A 22,926-nucleotide genomic window follows, 5' to 3' on the forward strand; every position below is an offset into this window, starting at 1 on the left:
TAAAGAAGCCAGATGGAAGGAGCTAGTAAGCGGCCAGAATAGGACCAGCTTTGCCGTCAACGTAAAAGCACGATCGTGATCATGTGAAAGAAAAAATAATACTTGATCTGCGAATACTCGCACAAATATGGCAAAATTACTTCAGCGCAAAGTTTCATCAACGTGAAATATAATGATATATTTTATTTCCTGTAGCGAAACGTTTCCCTTCTTTCCGAGCTCCTCAGGTCACAACTTTTGCACGCTTGTGATTTATTTTGAAATCTGAAACAGGAAACACTCTTTAGTATTCTAGCTAGCTCGACGTTACACACCGCTGAGATTAAAGGGAGGAGTAAACACGTTCAGCGAACACACACACACACACACACACACACACACACACACACCCTTTACCCTGGGATTTACCTGCAACAGGTATAGCAACAAATGCTTCCTGGATTTTGTTGCCTTTCGAGATTTTTCCTACGTTTCACACGTAACATGTATTCGTATGTTACAATTACACATTTGTAATAAAGTTAGACAACGTAAAAATTGTCTTCAAATCTAAAAAGCAAAACAAAAAAATTGTTGCCAGACTTTGAGGGTGCGTGTGACTTTTCTGAATAACAAACACGCCTAAGAAACAATATTACCAATGCTTTAACAGCCACCATGACTAATCCAAAGTGCTATTCAGTGGATGCATGGGATCATTAAGGGATAATGGTTAAGACTATAAACAAATAAAAAGTAAAAGGGTTTTTTCCCTATTGAATTAAAATTGTTTATTTTTTTTTACATTTATTTATATCCAGTGTTGCCTCCATCTGTTCATAATCGTAGACATGATCAAAAATGCCAGTGGCTATATGGATTATATAACCACTCTGATACTGTATGTCTAAAATCAAGAGCAGCAAATAAAAGAACAAAGGGCTCATGGCATAGGGAACACAAAAGAAAGCAGACCCTCCCAGGTAAGCGCGATCCCCACACCTGTCTGCCTTTAAAATGCTGAGTCACTAAAAGGAGATCTTCTCAGAAGAAATGTCTGTAAAAAGTTAAACACTGTAAAGAAAAGATTTTTTTAATACTTTTGACTTCTGTGGAGAATAAGCAGTACTGGGTCATAACTACCCCAGAGGGAGAGAAAGCACATCTGTAAGCTGAGTGAGAGAGCTTGAGGATCAGATAAACACCTCTTCCTCCTCAAGACAAGGCCTCCTGACTGTCACAGGTGCAAGCTCGGTAGTTTTAATTTTCAAAATACACACAACACTGGTATTTTTGCACAGAGATTTTAATATTCCTCCCATAAAGATGGAGAGTAAACAGCTTAGTTAACCTTATGTTTCATTAAAGCACAATATGAAACAATAATAATTTTAAAAAAAAATGCATTTACCGTCCCACCCCATCACATCTTTTTGCAGTAGCTTACTTTATGTGACAGACAGTGCAAACACCAAATTCAGTTAACTTGCAATGCAAATATTACAAATCAAACTTATTACAGGTTAAATGGCTATCATCAACTCGTACAACCTTTAAACATTTAAAATCAGGTCAATTTAATTTTGCTTAACGTATAAACAAATTCCTCATCATAGAGCACAAGTCCAGCTGAGGAGTCGCCCTCCTCGTGTGACACTGTCAGCAGATTCTTTATTTTGCACACTTTGTGTCGATGGATACATCACAGGTTCTCAAGTTCCTCACGTGACCAACGAAAAGTGGGAGGAAATGCATGTACAAGTCAAAAATATCACACGCAGCTGAGTTGTATCCATTTGTTTATTAAATCCTTCTGTCAGGACAGAACAAGCAGTGACTTTTCCCCCCCAACAAAGATGAGCTGTACATACAACCCACAGCCATGTTTTTAAAAAACCGGGCCTCTCATTTGGTTTTTCATCCCTTTCCTGCAGGCACTGCTGACTAAAATGAATAAAGGTTCATTTAATCCTCTCGTGTACAGTCTAAACCTGAATCTGACAAGCCAAATATGTACACAAGTATACAAGTACTTTTTTACAGTAAATTAAGACTTAACTGCTTAATACTCGAGGGCGTCCAGGAGAAGCTAATTCAGGTAGTTTCTACTGTAGCTGCTTTAAAAATGCACATATTCCAGTTAAGTAAACTGTTGTATTTGTAGTTTTGAGAACAATACAGAATCACAAGCACAACACTAGGAAATAAAAAGTACAAAAAAATCATTTCCAAAGCAGAAGGTGAACAGTCCTGTACCCTAGGGGTTAAAAGTGAACTCCATTTTAAACTGAGAGAAAAGCTCCAAGTCTGACAGCTATTTCACACCAACATCTTATTACTCCACCTATCCACAGTGCTGCTACATACATACTTTGGGACATAGGCACTAACATTGAAAACACAGTGGATCTATGCACACAGCCATCACAACTCTAGGAATTGATCAGTAGGCCCATGAGGAGGCTCGGATGGACAGCAAAAAACATAGGGTGGGTCATACAGAAGGTAGTGCAAGGTGGGGGATGGTCTAGCCCTTGACGGGTGAAGGTTCTGAAATTCAGCACTTAACATTTTGGATGCAATTCCCCCCCACACTTCCCAAATTCTTTTGAAACCACATGCACAGTTCAGAGTTGAGGGGGAGGGGTTTGGGGGGGGGGGGGGGGGGGGGGTAGGACTGTAGCATACAATTCATTTAAATCCACGTCCCACGGTGCCTGACGACACCCCACCCCACAGTCGGCTAGCTGCCACAGCAAAAAGCCCAACAAGAAGAAAGCCAGCGAGGACGTGCCCAAGGTCAGTGTTGTCGATGACATACTCATTCTCACACACAAACAATCACACCTTAAACACAAATGGCCAGAGTTACAAAAGTCTGAAGTACAGATGAACCGCAGGAGAGAATAGGAAAGGGGGAAAAAAAAAAAAAGAAGACAAAAAATAAAAAAAGCTGCGTCTTCATCTACGCTTTTGCTTCACCCCCAGCTTCCTTTTCTCCGTTTTCAACCTCCATCGCATCTTCTCCGTTCTCCACGCTCTCACTCTTCCCCTTCTCTGCTTCTTTCTGTTCACGAGACACAAACCAGTTCAGCACACCTTCACTTTTTGCCAAACCTAAAATCGTGCTTATCACACCCTCTTGTGGCTGTTTTAGTAAACAGATCCATCACCTTTGAATCCCTCTCTGCAAATTTCTGGAACATGTTGGCATAGATGCGTTTGTCCTTCTCGTGCTGCTCCTTTATACGTTTCTGACAAAGTAGCACCTGGAAGAACATAAAGCAGACGTCACCCTGCTGTATTTCCAGATATGTTATGGGTACAACAACAACTAAAAGACTGGATATGCAGAACAGTTGTTTTATGACCAGTGACCTAAAAAAAAACAGCGTTTTCAATCCCAGAAGCACAGTCATATTTGTTCACCCATCCTGGTTTGTTACTAAATGAATCCAGTATAAACTTTCGTTTACACCATGAAAATAAATTAAACATTCACCTGTCTCATTTTGGATGGTAGTACAATAAAATTAGACACATTAACCAAACTGAATTGTAACTGCCATAACAGAGAGAGACAGATTTTTTTAAAAATTAAATATCATCTTAGATTGATTAAATTTCAACATTGAAAGCTGCTTGAATTACACATCAAAGGCACACTGTGTTATACCTGGTTCTTGGCAGCTTTGTTGGCAGGATACAGCTGAACCACTTTTTGGAAATCATCTCTCGCCTTCTCAAACTCGTTCATTCCAAACAGTGCCTCTCCCCTTCGGAATAACGCCTTTTCATTGGATGCATCCAACTCCATCGACTATAACATAATTAAATATAATTACATAAATATAATTAAATGTTTTCAGTATTTAAGCAAAAACCAAGACAAACCACTGATCACACACACACACACACGTGCTGCTTTAAGACAAAGAACAGTTACCAGATACCTTGTCACAGTGTTCCAGGGCTTTGTTTGGCTCCTGTAGTTTAAGGAAGCACATGGCCAAATTCAGGTGTGCAGCGAGCTGCAGTGCTTTCGCCTTCTTATCGTCCTCTTCTGACAAACCAGATTCATGTTCCAGCCATGACACAATCCTTTTGTACTGCACTGATGCATGCTTATATTTTCCCTCCTGAAGCATATAAACCATTGCATCACAAAACATCTTGAAATCCAAGACAGGATCACTTCTTAAATTTAAAACAAAAAACAAAACAAACCTTAAAATACTGTGTTCCCTTCTCTTTGACAATGCTGCTCTGCTCCAGCTTTTCTGAGGTGTTCATTTCCCATGATTCCTTAGCCTAAAATAGAAAGAACACATTTTCCTTTTTAGATGAAAATATTGTAAATGAGCATCTAAAGTGCTGCTGTGTTTGCCACACACTCCCACCTTACCTTCTCAAAAGCTGTTAGTTTAATCTTGTACTGCAATGTCGCTCCACCAGGAATGTTAAACTTTGCGTTTCCTGCATTCCCGAAACCATATCTAACAAATCAGACAAACATATCATTAGTCATGAGTAAAGGGCACAAAAATCACTGCTGGTGTGCAACTTAAAAACCATTTAAGTTAAGGTATTGGATACTGCAAAAAAAGAGATAATTCTGCAGCCATTTTCCTGTTTAATCACATTGCAAAGCTTAACCGTTATAGTTGATTATATTAGTCATTACTCATGCTGTCACTTAGCTTAAAACCAAAGACTGCACAACTATCCAGTTAAAAATTCATGTAGCTAATTCTTGCAGGAATTAATGTTTATTTACTGTTACAGCAGCATCTTTAAACTGTGGAAATATTCTGTAAAGAGATGCTTGAGAGCTGCAGAAAAAGCAGTTCAAGAGTCTAAAATTGGACTGACTTCATATGAACATAAAATGTCACCACTATGAAGTTAGTGGTAAGAATTTGCACATGTGAACATACTTAGGTTTAATTGTGAAGACCGCCTCCTCTCCCTGTTCCATAGCCATGATAGCCTTCTCGACTCCAGCTGGCAAACCGAAACTCTCACCATCTCCAATTTCAAACTTTAATTCCCTCTCGTCAAATACACTGTCATCGCAGGTCCCTATCACGGTTACTGAAGAAGACAGAAAATGTTCAGGTTAGTTCATGTCCCACTCAGTCTTGATTTCTTGGCAGACTGCCACGTTACAAAGTCAGCCATTTCTAAAGTGTCAGTGAAGTTCTTTTCCATCATTCGGTCTCATTTTTAGGAACCTTAAGAATTCCGTGTAATAGTACTTGTATGATTACAGACTCAGTTTCTTAAAGAAACCAAAACTGTCTTACAGTCATCTTTGAGCATTTACAGTCACACTGATGAGCTGGAGACCCGAGTAGACATTCCTGTTTTACTTGTGTGCATATTCGGTGGGCTGAAATGTAAATTCTCCCCGAACTCCCAAAAAGTTGATTTTGTTCATCTAGACGTAGCGGTTTCAGTTGGAGAAACATTTCGTCACTCATCCATGTGAGCTCTTCAGTCTCAGCTGATTGCAGGTTTAACCACGCTTATAAACAGTACCTTTGCACAATGATTGAAAGTAGCCCACTGAGTGATCATTAATATGCAAAATGTCATGACCATTGATCAAAGACCATTGATTAATGGCCATAAGTACCATTCATAGAGAGTTGTGGAATGGCTGCAACCACAGCATTGTAACACAGTTGGTCCAAAGGGGGGGGAACAAAACAAAAGTGAATGCCACTCAAGCTCGCAGACTTGGAAAGTATAATCGAGGTTTTAATCAAGCCCAATACATCACCTGGACCATTGCTGAAAGTGGATATCTGCAGGTTTACCTTTGAATAGCTCTATATTGTAGTGGTTTAGACAGTGACTTGGCAAGTAAAATGCTGCTCGTTTAACTCCAGCTGGAGTCACAAATCGCCTAGAAGTGTAAAACTCACAAATCAAACATGCAAAGCTACTTGCTCTAGCGACCCCTTGTGACAAGGGCGCAGGAGAAAGTAGTTTCTTCGTTATGTCTGCAAGTCCACTCTTGGTGACAAAACCAATCGGTTACTGAATTATTATTCAGTGGGTTTGTTAAAACATAATAAGGGACATATAAGACCATAACCAAAGGCAACGCTGTTTGAAAAGATTATTATCCTCAATATGCTCTTACTTAAACACATTTAACCAGGGACTCTACTTTCCAAGGATGGAAATATAAAACATGAAATTAATTGTATCAAACACATTTCTGGATGAATTACCTTCAACAGCTGCTCCTTCATTAGGTTTAGAATATCCCTCTCCTTTAGTGATAATGCGTCGGATGATTCCTCCATCCTCTTCTTCCGTTATGTCTTCCCCTCTAAATTCAAACAGTTCCACCTATAAGCATGTAGACATGTGACAAAAAATGTATATCTTTTCATTAAAAAAACAACAAAAAACAACAACTTTTTCAATATAATTTCCAAAGTTCCCAATTTTTTCCTCAAAAGATTAGTTCTTTTGGGGGCAGGGGGTGGGGGGAGCAGTCATTCAGGTTTGTATTTTTTTCCTTTTCTTTTACTGTAGTCTTTAAACAAAAGGTTACAACAGTTATCCTAAATGTATGAAAAGGTAACAACTGGTTTTATACAAAACAATAAAAACAGAAGGCTGTATAACAATTTTTAACACCATCAGAAGCAACAACTATAAGCACAGTGGAGATTCAAATTGTGAAACTGCTTATCATGATTTGCTTTTTTGCAAGTCTGGCCACAGAGATACCACTTAAAGAGATAAGCATTATCAGAAAAATTATTTAAGTTATCCTAAATGCTAAATTTAAGCATTTTATGATCCACAGCTGAAATTCACTGCAAAGATAACTGAGACAGACTGACTGAAATATGCAATGTGTAACCTGAACTGTAAAGGTAATTTATAAACTTGGAAGCAAAAAGATTGTAAAGTATTTTGTACTTGCTGAATTGAAGCCACTTCTCAATTTCTATCCTATCATGGGAGCCCAGATATATAGTATCTCAAACTACACAGTTAAAAGTACTTAATGGACAATGAAAACTGGCATCCTTACCTCAAAAACAAGAGTGGCACTGGGTGGTATCTTGGGTGGGCTGCCTGCAGAGCCATAGGCATACTCTGGCTTACAGATGAGCTGGCACAACTCTCCAATTTTCATTGTGGCTACACCGATGTCCCAAGCCTTTATTACTTGTCCTATGGGGGGAAAGGTAGATTACATGGTAAATGGCCTGTATTTATATAGCACTTTACTAGTCCCTAACGACCCCAAAGCGCTTTACACATCCAGTCATCCACACATTCACACACTGGTGATGGCAAGCTACATTGTAGCCACAGCCACCCTGGGGCGCACTGACAGAGGCGAGGCTGCCGAACACTGGCACACCCTTGTCTCAAGGGGCAGCAACCCCTTTTGTGGTTATGTGGGGTTATGTGTTACCTTAAATGCATTCTGGTTCATTTCCTTTATTAAAAGGTCATTTTTTAAAACGTAGAGAAAATCCTGCACTGGTTGTGCAGCTATAACAAATATGAAACTAACCTTTGCCCAACTCAAAGGAAAACTTCTCTCCTCTGTCTCTACTGGAGTCAAAATGAGTCCCGTCCAGAAGTGTGCCCACATAATGTACAAACACTTTGTCGCCGGACATAGGCAGTTCTGTGCTTGTACCTTCCCTTTTGATCACCTGGAGAAAAAGGTAAGACGAGAATTTATCAAAGAACATCAGAAAGCAATTTCTTGAACATGCTTGTGATCGCTGCCTTGCACGCGCACCACGCACTTCGCTTAGTGAACGACTAAATTGCAAACTTGTTTATTATGAATGAAGGCCTATATATTTAAAGCCCTCAGTATGTGTTTAATTGTGGGATGAAATATAGAATGTGTCCATCAATAAAATGACAGTTGTTTCTTCAAGGCTCCAGATCCTTCTAGAAATGCAGACCGTTTCATTGACAGCTAGTCTTGTTTCTGACATTCTGGTACTGAGTTAGTTCTCATAACTGTGACGCTGCATACCATTATAAGGTGTTCCTAGCATTAAAGTTAGCTTTCGTTGAATTTTTTTTTTAAAAATCAGTGTATGCGACAGCATAGCTATCGATAGCTAACGTTAACCTAGCCGAACAGTAAACAAGCTGTCAGCTAACCACTCAGCTAGCTAGGTGCTGAGTACCAAATCAAGCACCATTTTTTACCTTTAAAACACCCCCATCTTTCTTTGGTGTGATGTCCTCTCCTTCCAGGGGGATTGTATGTTGTACTTCACTTGTTTGTTCCTCTGCAGTCATCGTCATGAAGCTGATCTGTCCCTTCTCTGCCTTGCACAACAATCCAAACTAACACTGGCTAATAGTGACGGTGGCTAAAGCCCCTACTACTCCTCAGATCAAGTGCTGCAAGCAACAACCTGATCAACGTTTACTAGCTGGCTTAACTTCCTCGAGAATACAGCACAACTAGCAACAGAGGTCCTTTGCTATAGTTCACCAGTCACGCTGCTATCGGCTTATAATACGAGGTTTACGCAATGTTGCCTTCAGTCCACGTTATCCTGCAATCTGGCATCTCACAGACGCTTAAAGAAGGGCAGAGAACTTTCCAGACAGTCTAGGAGGTACCGGGGGGGAGGGACCAGCGTAGGTGACGTTAAATATAGTTTAAAGGATCTACCTGGAAGGCGGCAGCAAATCCAACGAGCAATACTCATGCTTATTTTACGAATGTTTTAGGTCAGTACTCAAATTGCTAATATCAAGGCTATCTGACATTCTCTGTCATCAAACAGTGTTACAGTAAATGACAAAATCGTGGATAAATACACACAACCCCGTCCGGACAAACGTTACTGTACATTAAAACATGCACTCCTTCTCGTAGCTCGTTTCCTATTGGCCAGACTCTGTGACCGCTTCTGTTTTTTGGCGCGGTTGTTGAATAGCCGGGAATTGACAACTAAAAACAGACATTATTTTACATGATATACACGGTAAGAAACGGCAGTCCTATTTTCTCAGATTTTGATTGACGTTCGATAAAAGATACGATTGTAAGGAGAAAGATTGCTAGCTAGCAGAACGCTTCACTTTAAAGATAGCTGAAAAGCTGTCGGTTTTAAATGTTAGCTGCTTGACGCAACGTTTTGGTGAACAGGTAAGGTCTTTAGTTAATGAAGATTTAGTTATTGTAGTAAAATGAGCCCTGCCGAAAAAGGAATTTGTCGTCGATTGAAAAGGTGCTATAATCGGTTGTTTGTAGAGGCAAGTCAAAGGTCCATATCAGAAATGAAAAGTTGAAACTAACCTTTGCTTTTGTGTTTCCTTCCAGGAAGGTTTAGGAGCATGGAAAATAGTAGGGCACAGTTTCCATTTCCCTACCAGCCCTATAACATCCAGGAGGAGTTCATGCAAGCCCTGTACAGCGCACTTGACAAAGGCAAAGTTGGCATCTTTGAAAGTCCCACTGGAACGGTGTGTACTAATGCATGGGGAAAAGCATATCTGTGCAGAAGCTGTTGGACTTCATTAATAAGTGTTTTTGTCTATTTATGTCAATCTAGGGCAAGTCACTGAGTCTGATATGTGGAGCACTGAGCTGGCTCACAGATTATGAGGAGAGAAAGAGGCAGGAGGCAGCTGCTCTGTTGCAGGAAGGAGAAGCAGCTCTTTCCACTAATGCTGCTCAGTCCTCTGCAGTCAGTTCCTCAGCAGAGCTGGACTGGATCACTGACTTTGTACAAAAAAAAGCAGAACGTGATTTAGTGTCAAAGTTGAAGGTGAGGAAAACTTGGATGTGAAGTGTATGTGAAGTCTGAATTTTAACTTGCTCAACATTTGCTTATTGTTGATTGGTTTGGTGTCAGGAGGAAGAATTGAAGAGGAAGAAGAGAGAAGAACGGTTAGAAATGATCCGAAACAATGTCCAGCTAAAGTATGCGGTTAAGCGAAAGGTGAGCCATCATGCACATGAGCATTTAATGGAACTTTACTTGGATATTAAAATTATTCCAAGTCATTTAATACAAGTGAATGAAATGGTTTCGTCTGTTCATAGAGCTATGAAGAGGATGAGGCATTCAAGCTGCTTCAGCTCAGTAAGGAGGAGCAGGTCGAGGCAACAGGAGATCAAGAAGACGAGGAGCTGATCATTGCAGAATATGAGAGCGATGATGAATCAAAGATTAAGAGCAGGTGAGGAAAACTGATTGTTATAGTTTCATATTTTCTAATTAGTTTGAATTCATCTTGAGTTTTTGGTTACAGTTCAGTTTAGTCTTTGTTAGTTTCCAGAGTGGATTTGCTTGTTCGTTGGCGCAACTGTTGCAAAGCAGCAGTCCTAGTACATGTTATTGTCATTGGCTATTTTTCTTCTTCTTTGCCTGCTAACTAGTCTCGCACCATGTGTCATAGACAGAGTGTTCATATGCCAAAACGAGCAGCTCAGTTATGCATTGCGTGCTTCTATTTAGATTTTCAAAATTTTGTTTCTGAAATATTAAACTTTTCTCTGACAATACAGTCCCATTGATTTTGAATGGTGCATCAGTCCTCTCTCAGTATGCTAAAGGTTGCTAGTTCAAATACAACGTGGTACAATTTTCAATTTTTTTTATTTATTTTTTTTGTGTATCATACATCAGTTATCGTTATTTTGAGTTTATCTCTAGTTATATATTAATAAACTAAGTGAGGACATGAATTAATGGGTAAAATTAATAAATAATCCAAATGAGAGTCTGAAATTGACAAAGGATTTCTTTGCTTGCATCCTCAGATTCTTTGGAGCTGAAAAAGATGAGGATGATGAACTGGTTGAAGAACATGTTACTAAGGTATGAAATTTCACGTTGTAGCTGTAAGAGTTAAATGGGTTGGATGGAATTAATATATTTATAACAAGAACATTATTATAATTATGAGCATCGGACATTCTCCTGATGTGGAACTGTGTTCATATGCATATCTGTAGATTTACTACTGCAGCCGCACTCATTCCCAGTTGGCCCAGTTTGTCCACGAGGTACAAAAGAGCCCCTTTAGCAAGGACATCAGTGTGGTCACACTGGGTTCACGGCAGGTATGTACCCAGCAGTGACTGGGGAAAAAATAAAAATCTTTTCTACTGTAGAAAAAAAATGTTTATACAGTCATTGGTACACACACACAGAAACACACAAATGGCATAATTGGTTGAGTACATAAACATCTTATCTCATTAAAGTAACACAAACAATATATGAACATAAGCTGGTAAATTTTTGCATGGATCTCTTCATCCTGTACACTTATTCATTCAATAGATGTGATTATACTTTTTTCTTGAAGTTGCTTTTGACTGTTTCTCCATGGTGCTTTTTTTGTCAGCTCGAGTACTTGAGAGATTTCCTTTAATTCCTCAAAGTAACTGACTGGTATAATTTGTCTCTATTATTATTATTTTTTGTCAGTAAAAGTACAGATTGTTCATAAAGCACGCCACCAAGTCTTTCTGTTTGTTTACCTACTGGCAGTTTTTCCTTCATAGACGAATTTTTACTGCTCCCACCCAAAGAGGTTTTAAGCATAGCTAAAGGAATCTCACCAACGTGCTTTGTTAACTAGGTTTTATTGGCCCCCACACCCTCTAGCAGATTATTACATGAAGGAACCTTTTAAAAAAACAAAAAACAAGCGCGTCCATGCTCACAGGTGTACACACGGGTGATCACACCCACAAACTACACCCTTTTTGGCTCCTACCTCAAAGCACACTGTGTTCTGTTGATCTTATGTGCTGCACAATAATGTTTAACATTTAGTATTTACTGTCATATTCCCATATATCATTGTGATGTTGTTTATTCTATTACTCTTGTTCTCTTCTGCTTGCTTTCTTTTTTCTTTCTCAGCAGGTGATCCAGGTGATTGATATATGCATTTTTTTTTCTCTGCCCGTTCTGTTGGTTTTTGTCTTTTGCCCTTCTCCCCTGTCCCTCTTCTCAGCTGTTTCTCTTTCCCTCTTTCTTTCTCCCCTTCTTTCCCCCAGTCAAGTCTGTCCCGTATTTAGTAAGTGAAAATAAAATAAACAATAAAAGGTGAATCAAATGGACCATTACGGCAAGGCTGGGATGGTCAGTTTGGTAAAGTAAATCCGTTGGGCATCTTTCTTTGCCTTTAGACAACAATTCTGATGGCAAAAGAGCCAAACGGGACAGGCCAAAAAAACAAAAACAAAACAAAACAAAAAAAAAACTAGGTTTTATTACACAGGTGTAATAACTAAATTTCGTTTATCAAATGGTCAGAAATAACAAATAAGTTAACAAAGGTTCATTGCCTTTGACATATGCAGACTCTTATGTGTGTAATCAGCCCGTTAGAGGCTTTTTCAAATGTAGGAAAAAACCTGATCTTGATTTTCAGAGGATAATAAAGCCAAGAAGACATTTGCAGAACAGGATATGATGGGGAACAGTTATGAAACAGTCTAATTCTGAAAGAGTCCTTTTAGATTCTGACAGAACTATCAAGTAGCACCTAACAACAGCCAGCGCTGGGAAGATTGGCCTGTTAAATCCTCTACATGATAGAAAAAATGGAGAAACAAATGCAAGATAAATGGTGTTATGTTCTCTTCTATAGCACATTGAACAATCTAGTTTGTGTCTATGTAGAAGGAGGGTATTTCCTTTATGAAATACACAGTATTCAAAGACGCTGTACTTGAGACTTTACTTGGGATTGCACACAAACTATTACATTTATTCAATCAATAAAACTGTGACTCTTGACACTGACATCTGACATTGTCCTGTTATAAAATTCTGCAGAATCTGTGCATCAATGAAGAAGTGCTGCAGCTGGGCAGCATCCAGCGCATAAATGACCGCTGCATGGAGATGCAGAAAAACAAGCACGGTGAGAGGCATTTTGTGGAAGAATTGCTCTTCTTCCAGAAATTATTTTAACCTCAGGCTTTATTGATTTTTCTCGAGAAAGCCTCTTTCATCTCTCCTTCCATTTTGTAGAGAAGCATCATCACGAAGAGGGTGTAAAACGTAAGCGAGGCCCAGCAAAGAGCGTGTGTCCCTATTATAAGGCTTCAGCACTGCAGCAGATGCGAGATGTAGTTCTGGGGGCTGTTCATGACATAGAGCAGCTTTTGAAGCTGGGCAGAGAAACACACTCGTGTCCTTATTACTCTACACGTCTCGCTATTCCCCCTGCACAGGTAACTGAGTCGCCAGTCGATTTGTCAACAAGAGCTACTTGGTTACTGTATTTCTCCCACAAGATCTGGTTTTCATTTAATGTCTTTGTGGTTTGTTTATGTTGGTGTAGCTGGTTGTGTTACCTTATCAAATGGTGCTTCATGAAGCTACAAGACGAGCAGCAGGTGTCCAGCTAAAGGGACAGGTACAATTATATGTCTGGTATTCTTCTTCCTCTCTTAAAAATATAGAAAAATAAGTGTTTAAAATATCTTGGCAGTATTAAGAAATATATTTTTTCTCTTTTCAATTGTAATATCTGAAAATAACGATACAAATATGACCAAATGACTGAGTGATAAAGGGATATTTAAAAAAAGTTGTTGGGGTATCTTTTACAGGTGTTGATCATAGATGAAGCTCATAACCTTAGTGACACTCTCTCCTGTATACACAGTGCAGAGCTCAGTGGAGCACAGGTGAATACATTATTCTATAACATGCACAAAATACAGATTTCTGAGACGATTCTTCCTTGTGATGTTCTAATGTTTCAATTTTCTGCAGCTTTGTTGTGCTCACTCCCAGCTCAGTCAGTATGCTGACCGCTATAAGTGAGTCTCAGAAAATTCGCTTATTCGGAAATTGATCGCAGTCTCTCCTTCTTTGTATTGATATTTTTGTTTCTTAAATGCCAGGAGCAGATTGAAGGCAAAGAACCTGATGTACATTAAGCAGATCCTGTTTGTGATTGAGGGACTTGTTCGGGTGCTGGGAGGTGAGTGTCTGCAACAAGCTTAGCGAGGGTAATAGCTGGACAGTAAAATCAAATTTTGCAATGCACCTCATTTTGATATTTGTTCCTATTTGTTCTTCCAGGTAAGGTGGGGCAGAGTCCACAGAGCCAGACTACACAACCAGGTCAGTCAATGATAAACACATAAAGTTATGGTCTAAAGTTTGCATGCACTCATGGTCATGAATATCAAGGTAATGTGAGGCTTTTAATGATTTCTTTGAGCTTTCCTTTTTCCAAGATGGAGTGATTGTATAGCATGCATCTTTAGTGTCTTTAAAAAATGAATTAGTTGTGCAAGTTTGAATTTATTTTGGAATTTCTCTAAGGAACACAGGGCCAAAAATTATACATGCATACTCAAATGTGTACATACTGTATAATCACTTAAAACTTTTAATAAGTAGTGGTGAAGGTTCTACGGTTTCTTTTAATTTAACAAAGCTAAAGTCCATAAACCTCTTGTTACTGATTATCATTGATTTACTGCCAGCAGGTCTGTGTCTGTATATTAACAGGAAACCAACCATTTTAAATGAACTGTACCAATTCTGCCAAGAGTCGTCAAATATTCAACCAGAGTTATACCAGAAGCTTGTTGATTGCTACCAAATCAACTGGTGAAGATGCAACTTGCTAAGGAACATTTAACATTTAACCGAAGGTCTTGCACAGTATCTTAGCTGTTCCTAGAACTGCGCTCTTCTGGACCACTGTTACCATCACCTTCCACATTTTCTCCAGCTCTTCTCTGAGCCCTTGGTATTTCTTAAGCTTCTCATGATCCTTCTTTCTGATGTTGCTGTCATTGGGAGCCGCTACATCTATCACTACGGATATCTTCTTCTGTTTGTCTATCACCACTATGTCCGGTTGTTAGTCACCACCATTTTGTCCGTCTGCATTTGGAAGTCCCACAGGATCTTAGCTCGGTCGTTCTCTACCACCCTACCTCGGGACTTCCAGGCCGTATTCGGCACAGGTGTTTCTGTACACTATGCCACCCACTTGGTTATGGCGTTCCATGTATGCCCTGCTTGTTAGCGTCTTACACCCTGCACCTGGGATCTTGCCTGGTGTGAGATATATATCCCAAATAAATTCAAACTTGTGCACCCAAAGATGTATGCTGTATAATCATTCCATCCTCAAACGAGTGAATGACTTCTAATAAATTATTAAAAGCCCTAAATTACCATGACATTTACATATGATGAGTGTAAACTTCTGACCACAAACTGTAAACACGCAGTCATACATATCAAGGCACAAATCTGGTTTTTTTGTTCTTCTAGGAACAGAGATGCTCACCATCAATAACTTTCTCTTCAAGGCTCAGATTGACAATATAAATTTGTTTAAGGTAGTTGGTAATTCTATTAGGAATCACAATCATTTTAATTGCACACCTCATCGAAACTACAAGCTCTCATTGTCATTCTTGCTGTAGTTACAAAGATACTTTGAGAAGAGCATGATCAGCAGGAAGGTAAGTGTGATTTATCTCATACATACAAAGACGGTAAACGTCTGAGAGTTCACTTATGTAAAATTACATTTTTACCACCCTGGTTTTCTCTCTGCAGCTGGGGGGTTTTGTGGAGAAGTACGCAGGCTCAGGTGTGACTCTGCACACACACTGCAACAACAAGGAGAACCGGCGCACAGAAGGCTTAAACCGCTACCTTCAGACCCTACAGAGCAACCAGAACCCTGGAACAGGTCGGCTGTGTATTTTGTTACCCACAAAAATAATATTTAAATAATTTTCAGGACAAAATAATATTTCTGAGAATTGCATCATTATTGGAGGCATAGTGTATATACTGAAAGAACGCCTCACTGTACATAGTTTTTTTTTTTTAATCAGTCACAAAAGTACTTTTGAAGATCTAAGATGTTCTGAAAGTTTTTTACACTTGGCTTTTTGCACGATGTTGTATCAGAAAAGTGTAAAAAGAGACAATACAAGCAAATGCAATTAATCTCACATGATTTTTACCATATTTAGCTACTACCTAATTTCCATTTGTAGCCCCTCAGCAGGAGAACAGAACTGTGAAATAAAAAAAAATTCATGTAATAATATTCAATGTAGTAGATACACAATGGATGATATATTCAAGCATAGATATAAATCACAAAGACACAAATAGTCCCTGCTTCAGGGGTTATACTACCATCACAATATCATATAAAGATTAGAGTTTTATAGAAATAATTATTCTGATTGTTTAACACTAATTTTTATCATCACATCTTCAGACTTTTGAGGAGCTTGTTCAATTCCTTGATGCTGTTAAATGAAAGGCAGATTGTGTAAAAGCTCTTTTTAGGTATTCTATACTAAGTTTTACAAATTATTTCAACAGTTCAGTACGAGAATCAATTTCTAAAACAAACTGCTGGCGGAGAAAGGCGGAGCACACTCTGGATTTGTCTCCAGTCTGAAATGAATCGAGTATATCACAATCAGAATTTTGTTGTGGTTTCTTAATTATAATGTTTATGGCTCATTTATAAAGTCCATCTATCCATCTTCTTCCGCTTACCGGGGGCAGCAGCCCAAGCAGAGAGGCCCAGACCTCCCTCTCCCCAGCCACCTTGTCCGGGGGAACACCAAGGCGTTCCCAGGCCAGCCGAGAGATATAATCTCTCCAGCGTGTCCTGGGTCTGCCCCGGGGCCTCCTCATTTATAAAGTCACCTGATTACTTTAAGGTGGTCAGACTCACTTGAGACGAAGAAGAGCTAAAGTAGATGATAGCAGAAAGTTTCACAGTATTCAGATGCACACTCAGCTTTTGCAGTGAATCAGTTTCTAAAGCACAGAAATAATTACTGTTTTAATTCAGTGCATTAAAAATGTATAAGGATTTGTAAAACTGCACTTGAGTTGCACGGGTAGACATTTTTAAATGGAAAAATAAAAAAATATGTCTCTGATTCCAACATGCAAACAAACTGGAATCCAGCCCAACATAAAACATCAGGCTGAACAGTATTTCTCTGCTTTTAGTGAGTTTTACCAGCCAATATACCCGACTGGTATTGTTTTTAACCTTATGACTCTGAGTATATGTTATAAGGGAGCAAAAACTGCCACAAAGAGGCCTTTGAGTAGCTTGGCAGGCATGTCTCTCTGTCTGTGGACAGATTTTGTCAGTGCAATAATGTCATAACTGTGCGGGATGAAGTCATAATATGTGATGATACCTTATGGTTAGGTTATTGTTTTTCTTTTTGTTTGTTTTTGGGGGGGGGGTTTCAGCATTCTTAGAAATTTATTTTGTATTCTTGTTTTGTGTGCAGTTCCTGCAGCTGACCAGCAGGAGTCCGTAGAGACGGAAAAAGTCCTGTCTGCATCTCCAATGATGCAAGTGGAGGGTTTCTTCATGGCTCTCACTAACAGCAACACTGACGGCAGAGTGGTGGTGCACAAACAAGGTGCCGTTTTAAACACACAGCACAAAATAAAGAACAGTTATGACATCAACGCATTACAGTGTAAAGTACACCCTTTGCTTGTTTTACAGGGTCTTTGTCGGAGAGCAGCGTCAAGTTCCTTCTGTTGAATCCGGCAGTCCACTTTGCCCAGGTGCTGGAGGAGTGCAGAGCAGTCATCATTGCAGGAGGAACTATGCAGCCTGTGAGTTGTGTTAAATCCTCTAAAAATAAACTGAGCTCTTGCTGCGTATCTTTTATCTTTCCACTCTAAAGGATGTTATATGTAGGTTTCAGACTTCAAACAAGAGCTTCTGTTTTCTGCTGGGGTGGGAGAGGAGCGCATCACTGAGTTTTCCTGTGGTGAGTGGCCCATTTTATAACACAACAGTACTTTGTGGAGCTCCCCCTTTTGTGTTTTTATTATGCACTCTCGCTAAGTGACGAGATTATCAAGATTTCTGTTTGTGGGAAATTTTGATAAAGGGAATAATTAGACTGCTTGACAAAAGTGATGACAGACATTTAGATGGAGTTCTAATTTTCCAGTGAGGTTACCCAGACTGTTATAGGAATAAGTTCCTGAAGTCAGGTGATGTCACACGAAGGTGGTTGTCAGCACAATACGTTAACCCAGGCTTTCCCAATCTACCTACGAGCATGTTTACAAGAAGGTGGTGTCAGCTTATAGCCAATCACAGCAGAGAGACTAATTTTACAAAAGAACATAAAACTATACTATGTGGAAAATACAAAGAGGTTTCACATATAATAGAGTCTGAAAGGGACACAGCTGCTGCAGACAAATCAGTGGTGTCACTGTCTATAACAGGAAAAGTGGAATGTGAATCTGCTTACATATTAAGCACTTTGTTCAGCAACCTGGAAAAGATCTATTATATTAATAAAGTTTAAGTAGAAATAGGTGCCCTGTTTTAGGCTCACATATTAATGCTTAATAAAATGAAATAATTTAAATTGTTTGTAGCCGACAAGCAAAAAAGTTGTCTAAGAATATATATTTATTATTCATCATCATTATTTATGTCCATTAGGAAATAAACTAAATGTTTAGATTCTTTGAATCTAAACTATTCCCTCAGACAAAAGTCTGAGGGAATAGTGACTTTTTCTAGAGAAATAGCTGATCAGCATGCAGTGATTTATTTATTTATTATAATTTTTGATCTCTTACCTCAAACATGGTCTGCTCTGGAGCTGGTTAGATCTGCTGCACAAGTTACCATGGAGATGTCCCGCAGTACGTGGCAAACTGCCTTCATGATACTGAAAACTCAGGATTTACTCCGAAGTTACCTGGACAAGCACAAATCCTGCTTATCCCATCACGATAGTTATGTTATTTACTTATATTGTATTGTTACATTATTATTGTTCAGTTACAGACTTAGGGTAAGATCTACAGAAATAGCCTTTGTACTTTTTGAAGACTCCCAAAAATTGATGTGTTTAGATGGATGATTGTTTATAGGCAAAGCAGAGGAGGAAATACAAGACATCTCATGAACTAAACCATAAATTAATCCACTGTACACAAACTTTAGCCCAACCTATAACAAGTTAAGTTTTGTGCTCTGTGACTCATTTTGTGACATTTGAACATGATCTTAATTCACAACACATGCAAGCCTTAGTGGTAGTGGTTGTGCATAGGTTGACTGAAGTGTATTAGTGCACGAAAATAACATAAGAATATTAGTTTGCATTAATGCATTTAACATGATAAATAACAGAAATTTTGCCCTCTAGGTCACGTAATTCCTCCGGAGAACATCCTTCCCCTCGTGTTGTGCAGTGGCCCGTCTGGTCAGGAGCTCGAGTTCACTTTCCAAAACAGAGACACGCCTCGAATGGTAACTCACACATGCAGAATACTGAATGAAGTTTGCGTTGTTATTCATTGGTTACAGTGGTGTCATTTGACTGATGCACATTTGTTTGTTTGCAGATGGATGAGACCGGGCGCATTCTCTCCAACATTTGCAACGTGGTTCCCGGGGGCGTGGTGTGCTTCTTCCCTTCTTACGACTACTCGAAGAGGATCATTTCTCACTGGGAGGCCAGCGGTACACTTACTCGATTGGCTAATAAGAAGAAGGTACATTAGCTTTATATATTACTGGAAACTACTTAGTAAATACTCAAGTCACTAAAAAGAGTCAAAAGACATCTTGTCCTATAGTCTCTTAATTATCTAATCACACCTCTTCAGATCTTTCAGGAGCCAAAGAAGGCCAACCAGGTAGAGCAGGTGCTGAATGAGTTTTCCCGTTGTATCCAGGTAAAACTGCACTCTTGACACAACCGATCTCATAACTAAACTGATGATCATTAGGATTGTGTTTTACCACTGCCAAGCAATGATTGTCTTTTTTACTTTAGAGGTGTTCTGCGGACTGCAGTGGACTCACAGGAGCATTGTTGTTCTCTGTGGTTGGGGGAAAGATGAGTGAGGGAATCAATTTCTCCGATGATTTGGGCAGGTAATTGAAGGGCGCCGAACAAGCAGTTGTACACCGTTTTAAAGCAGGGAAAGTCAAAGTCATTTTACATCATGGGCCACATTCAGCCCATTTTGATCTCAAGTGGGCTGGACCATTGAAACTGGCCTTTCAGTCAGTGAAAAGAACTACACTTTTAGCTGAGATGTGTTAATATAAGAAAAAGACAGAATTATTTCCATTACCCAGACTGTGCTGTAATTATAAAACATGAAGTTTCTGTTCTCAGAAAAAATTTCCTATTTTTTTTAATTTTATTTTATTTAAAAAAAGAAGACATTTCTAGCTGATAGTGGGGGAAAAAACAAGAACTTTTATGTCATTTAATTGTTTGTCTATTACTTAATTACTTCAATGTAGTTTGAATGGCCATGGGGGGAGGTCTTTATCAGCAAGAGAAGCAGGAAAATGTATTAAAATACAGTTAAAATATAAAATGTATTCCCTCCTTCACATTTTCTAAAACCGTGCAGTGAGCCAGATTGGAGTTTGGCCACTGGGTCTTAAATTTGAAACCCCTGGTTTAAAGTATATCACACTAATCAGTGTGGGTTTGTGCTTTTGATAACAGGTGTGTAGTGATGGTGGGAATGCCCTATCCAAACATCAAGTCCCCAGAGCTGCAAGAAAAGATGTCATATCTGGACAAACACCTGGTGAGACTCTTTACCAGCAGCTTCTACTGTGACTTCATTGTAAATAGAAGATTAGAGGGAAGGCGACATGCAGCTTAGTATCAAATCTCATCTTTTTTTCTATTTCAGCCTCACAGTCAGGGGAGGAGTCCAGGACAAGCTCTAATAGAAAACATCTGCATGAAGGCTGTCAATCAGTCTATAGGTACAGATAATGAAGTCATATTAATACATATCAATATCAAAATACAGTTTTATTAACTTGTGCGTGATATCCTCTGTTCAAAGGAAGAGCTATTCGTCATCGGGGCGATTATTCCTCCGTTGTGCTGTGTGACAGGCGTTACTCCCGGCCTGCTACGCTCTCTAAACTTCCCACATGGATTAAAGATCGCACTACCACGCACACGACGTTTGGGCCTGCTTTTGCTGCCTTACGAAAGGTGAGGAACATTACAGGGAGTGCAGAATTATTAGGCAAGTTGTATTTTTGAGGAATAATTTTATTATTGAACAACAACCATGTTCTCAATGAACCCAAAAAACTCATTAATATCAAATCTGAATGTTTTTGGAAGTAGTTTTTAGTTTGTTTTTAGTTGTAGCTATTTTAGGGGGATATCTGTGTGTGCAGGTGACTATTACTGTGCATAATTATTAGGCAACTTAACAAAAAACAAATATATACCCATTTCAATTATTTATTTTTACCAGTGAAATCAATATAACATCTCCACATTCACAAATATACATTTCTGACATTCAAAAACAAAACAAAAACAAAGCAGCGACCAATATAGCCACCTTTCTTTGCAAGGACACTCAAAAGCCTGCCATCCATGGATTCTGTCAGTGTTTTGATCTGTTCACCATCAACACTGCGTGCAGCAGCAACCACAGCCTCCCAGACACTGTTCAGAGAGGTGTACTGTTTTCCCTCCTTGTAAATCTCACATTTGATGATGGACCACAGGTTCTCAATGGGGTTCAGATCAGGTGAACAAGGAGGCCATGTCATTAGTTTTTCTTCTTTTATACCCTTTCTTGCCAGCCACGATGTGGAGTACTTGTATGCGTGTGATGGAGCATTGTCCTGCATGAAAATCATGTTTTTCTTGAAGCATGCAGACTTCTTCCTGTACCACTGCTTGAAGAAGGTGTCTTCCAGGAACTGGCAGTAGGACTGGGAGTTGAGCTTGACTCCATCCTCAACCCGAAAAGGCCCCACAAGCTCATCTTTGATGATACCAGTACTCCACCTCCACCTTGCTGGCGTCTGAGTCGGACTGGAGCTCTCTGCCCTTTACCAATCCAGCCACGGGCCCATCCATCTGGCCCATCAAGACTCACTCTCATTTCATCAGTCCATAAAACCTTAGAAAAATCAGTCTTGAGATATTTCTTGGCCCAGTCTTGACGTTTCAGCTTGTGTGTCTTGTTCAGTGGTGGTCGTCTTTCAGCCTTTCTTACCTTGGCCATGTCTCTGAGTATTGCACACCTTGTGCTTTTGGGCACTCCAGTGATGTTGCAGCTCTGAAATATGGCCAAACTGGTGGCAAGTGGCATCTTGGCAGCTGCACGCTTGACTTTTCAGTTCATGGGCAGTTATTTTGCGCCTTGGTTTTTCCACACGCTTCTTGCGACCCTGTTGACTATTTTGAATGAAACGCTTGATTGTTCGATGATCACGCTTCAGAAGCTTTGCAATTTTGAGACTGCTGCATCCCTCTGCAAGATATCTCACTATTTTTGACTTTTCTGTGCCTGTCAAGTCCTTCTTTTGACCCATTTTGCCAAAGGAAAGGACGTTGCCTAATAATTATGCACACCTGATATAGGGTGTTGATGTCATTAGACCACACCCCTTCTCATTACAGAGATGCACATCACCTAATATGCTTAATTGGTAGTAGGCTTTCGAGCCTATACAGCTTGGAGTAAGACAACATGCATGAAGAGGATGATGTGGACAAAATACTCATTTGCCTAATAATTCTGCACTCCCTGTATTGTTAAAAACGTCCCCTTCATGATTGACATTTTAAATTTTCATATTGTGTCTGTATGTTCTTCTTTCCTAGTTCTTCCTGGAAAAGAAGCAGAAAAAAGCATAGTTCCTCTCCCAAAGGACCCAACTAACATCTCCCTAATATTCACGGAGACTTGTGTTAGGATGATAAGAAAATGATGTGCAACTGCAAGAGGGGAGGGGGGGGAAGAGACACAAAGTTCAATATCACACTACAGGCTTTTGAACATCTTGCACCCTTGTGAGTGCTGCTGGTTAAAAAAAAAAAATCAGTCAGGCAGTTTTTCAGTTTTCATATTTATTATATATTTCATTTTTTGT

At 39.4% G+C, this 22,926-nt stretch overlaps 2 protein-coding genes across 2 annotated transcripts; one reads left to right on the forward strand and one right to left on the reverse strand.

The window, feature by feature from the left end:
* Positions 1–1,279: 1,279 nt before the first annotated feature.
* Positions 1,280–6,215, reverse strand: fkbp4 (FKBP prolyl isomerase 4). Its single transcript, XM_085359187.1, has 7 exons — positions 4,917–6,215; positions 4,385–4,475; positions 4,207–4,290; positions 3,933–4,118; positions 3,656–3,799; positions 3,153–3,248; positions 1,280–3,046 (listed from the first exon to the last, which is right to left on the reverse strand). The coding sequence occupies exons 1-7, from the start codon at positions 4,961–4,963 to the stop codon at positions 2,945–2,947; spliced, it is 750 nt and encodes a 249-aa protein (XP_085215313.1). The 5' UTR covers positions 4,964–6,215; the 3' UTR covers positions 1,280–2,944.
* ddx11 (DEAD/H (Asp-Glu-Ala-Asp/His) box helicase 11) lies at positions 4,962–22,690 on the forward strand. The gene is made up of 28 exons (XM_085359186.1): positions 4,962–5,097; positions 9,320–9,462; positions 9,552–9,767; positions 9,855–9,941; positions 10,046–10,182; positions 10,766–10,823; positions 10,961–11,068; positions 12,801–12,888; positions 12,999–13,201; positions 13,312–13,386; positions 13,583–13,660; positions 13,749–13,795; positions 13,880–13,959; positions 14,061–14,102; positions 15,273–15,340; positions 15,428–15,466; positions 15,564–15,699; positions 17,288–17,422; positions 17,512–17,624; positions 17,710–17,782; positions 19,190–19,293; positions 19,389–19,538; positions 19,653–19,721; positions 19,823–19,923; positions 20,513–20,597; positions 20,706–20,781; positions 20,865–21,019; positions 22,658–22,690. The coding sequence occupies exons 1-28, from the start codon at positions 4,962–4,964 to the stop codon at positions 22,688–22,690; spliced, it is 2,835 nt and encodes a 944-aa protein (XP_085215312.1).
* Positions 22,691–22,926: the final 236 nt, after the last annotated feature.

The sequence above is a fragment of the Diplotaxodon limnothrissa genome, linkage group LG7 (genome assembly GCF_057381915.1).
Source record: "Diplotaxodon limnothrissa isolate DT_005_m linkage group LG7, D_limnothrissa_male_GT1.1, whole genome shotgun sequence".
Taxonomy (NCBI): Eukaryota; Metazoa; Chordata; class Actinopteri; order Cichliformes; family Cichlidae; genus Diplotaxodon; species Diplotaxodon limnothrissa.

Bases quoted from the DNA above. Each gene is read 5' to 3' on its own strand.
- ddx11 (XM_085359186.1), top strand. From the start codon at position 4,962: ATGATAGCCTTCTCGACTCCAGCTGGCAAACCGAAACTCTCACCATCT. The intron at 9,942-10,045 runs GTGAGCCATCAT...GTCTGTTCATAG, and splicing joins AGTATGCGGTTAAGCGAAAG to AGCTATGAAGAGGATGAGGC. The intron at 17,625-17,709 runs GTGAGTTGTGTT...TGTTATATGTAG, and splicing joins CAGGAGGAACTATGCAGCCT to GTTTCAGACTTCAAACAAGA.
- fkbp4 (XM_085359187.1), bottom strand. From the start codon at position 4,963: ATGGCTATGGAACAGGGAGAGGAGGCGGTCTTCACAATTAAACCTAA. The intron at 4,291-4,384 runs GTAAGGTGGGAG...TTTCTATTTTAG, and splicing joins AACTAACAGCTTTTGAGAAG to GCTAAGGAATCATGGGAAAT. The intron at 4,119-4,206 runs GTTTGTTTTGTT...TATATGCTTCAG, and splicing joins AGGGAACACAGTATTTTAAG to GAGGGAAAATATAAGCATGC.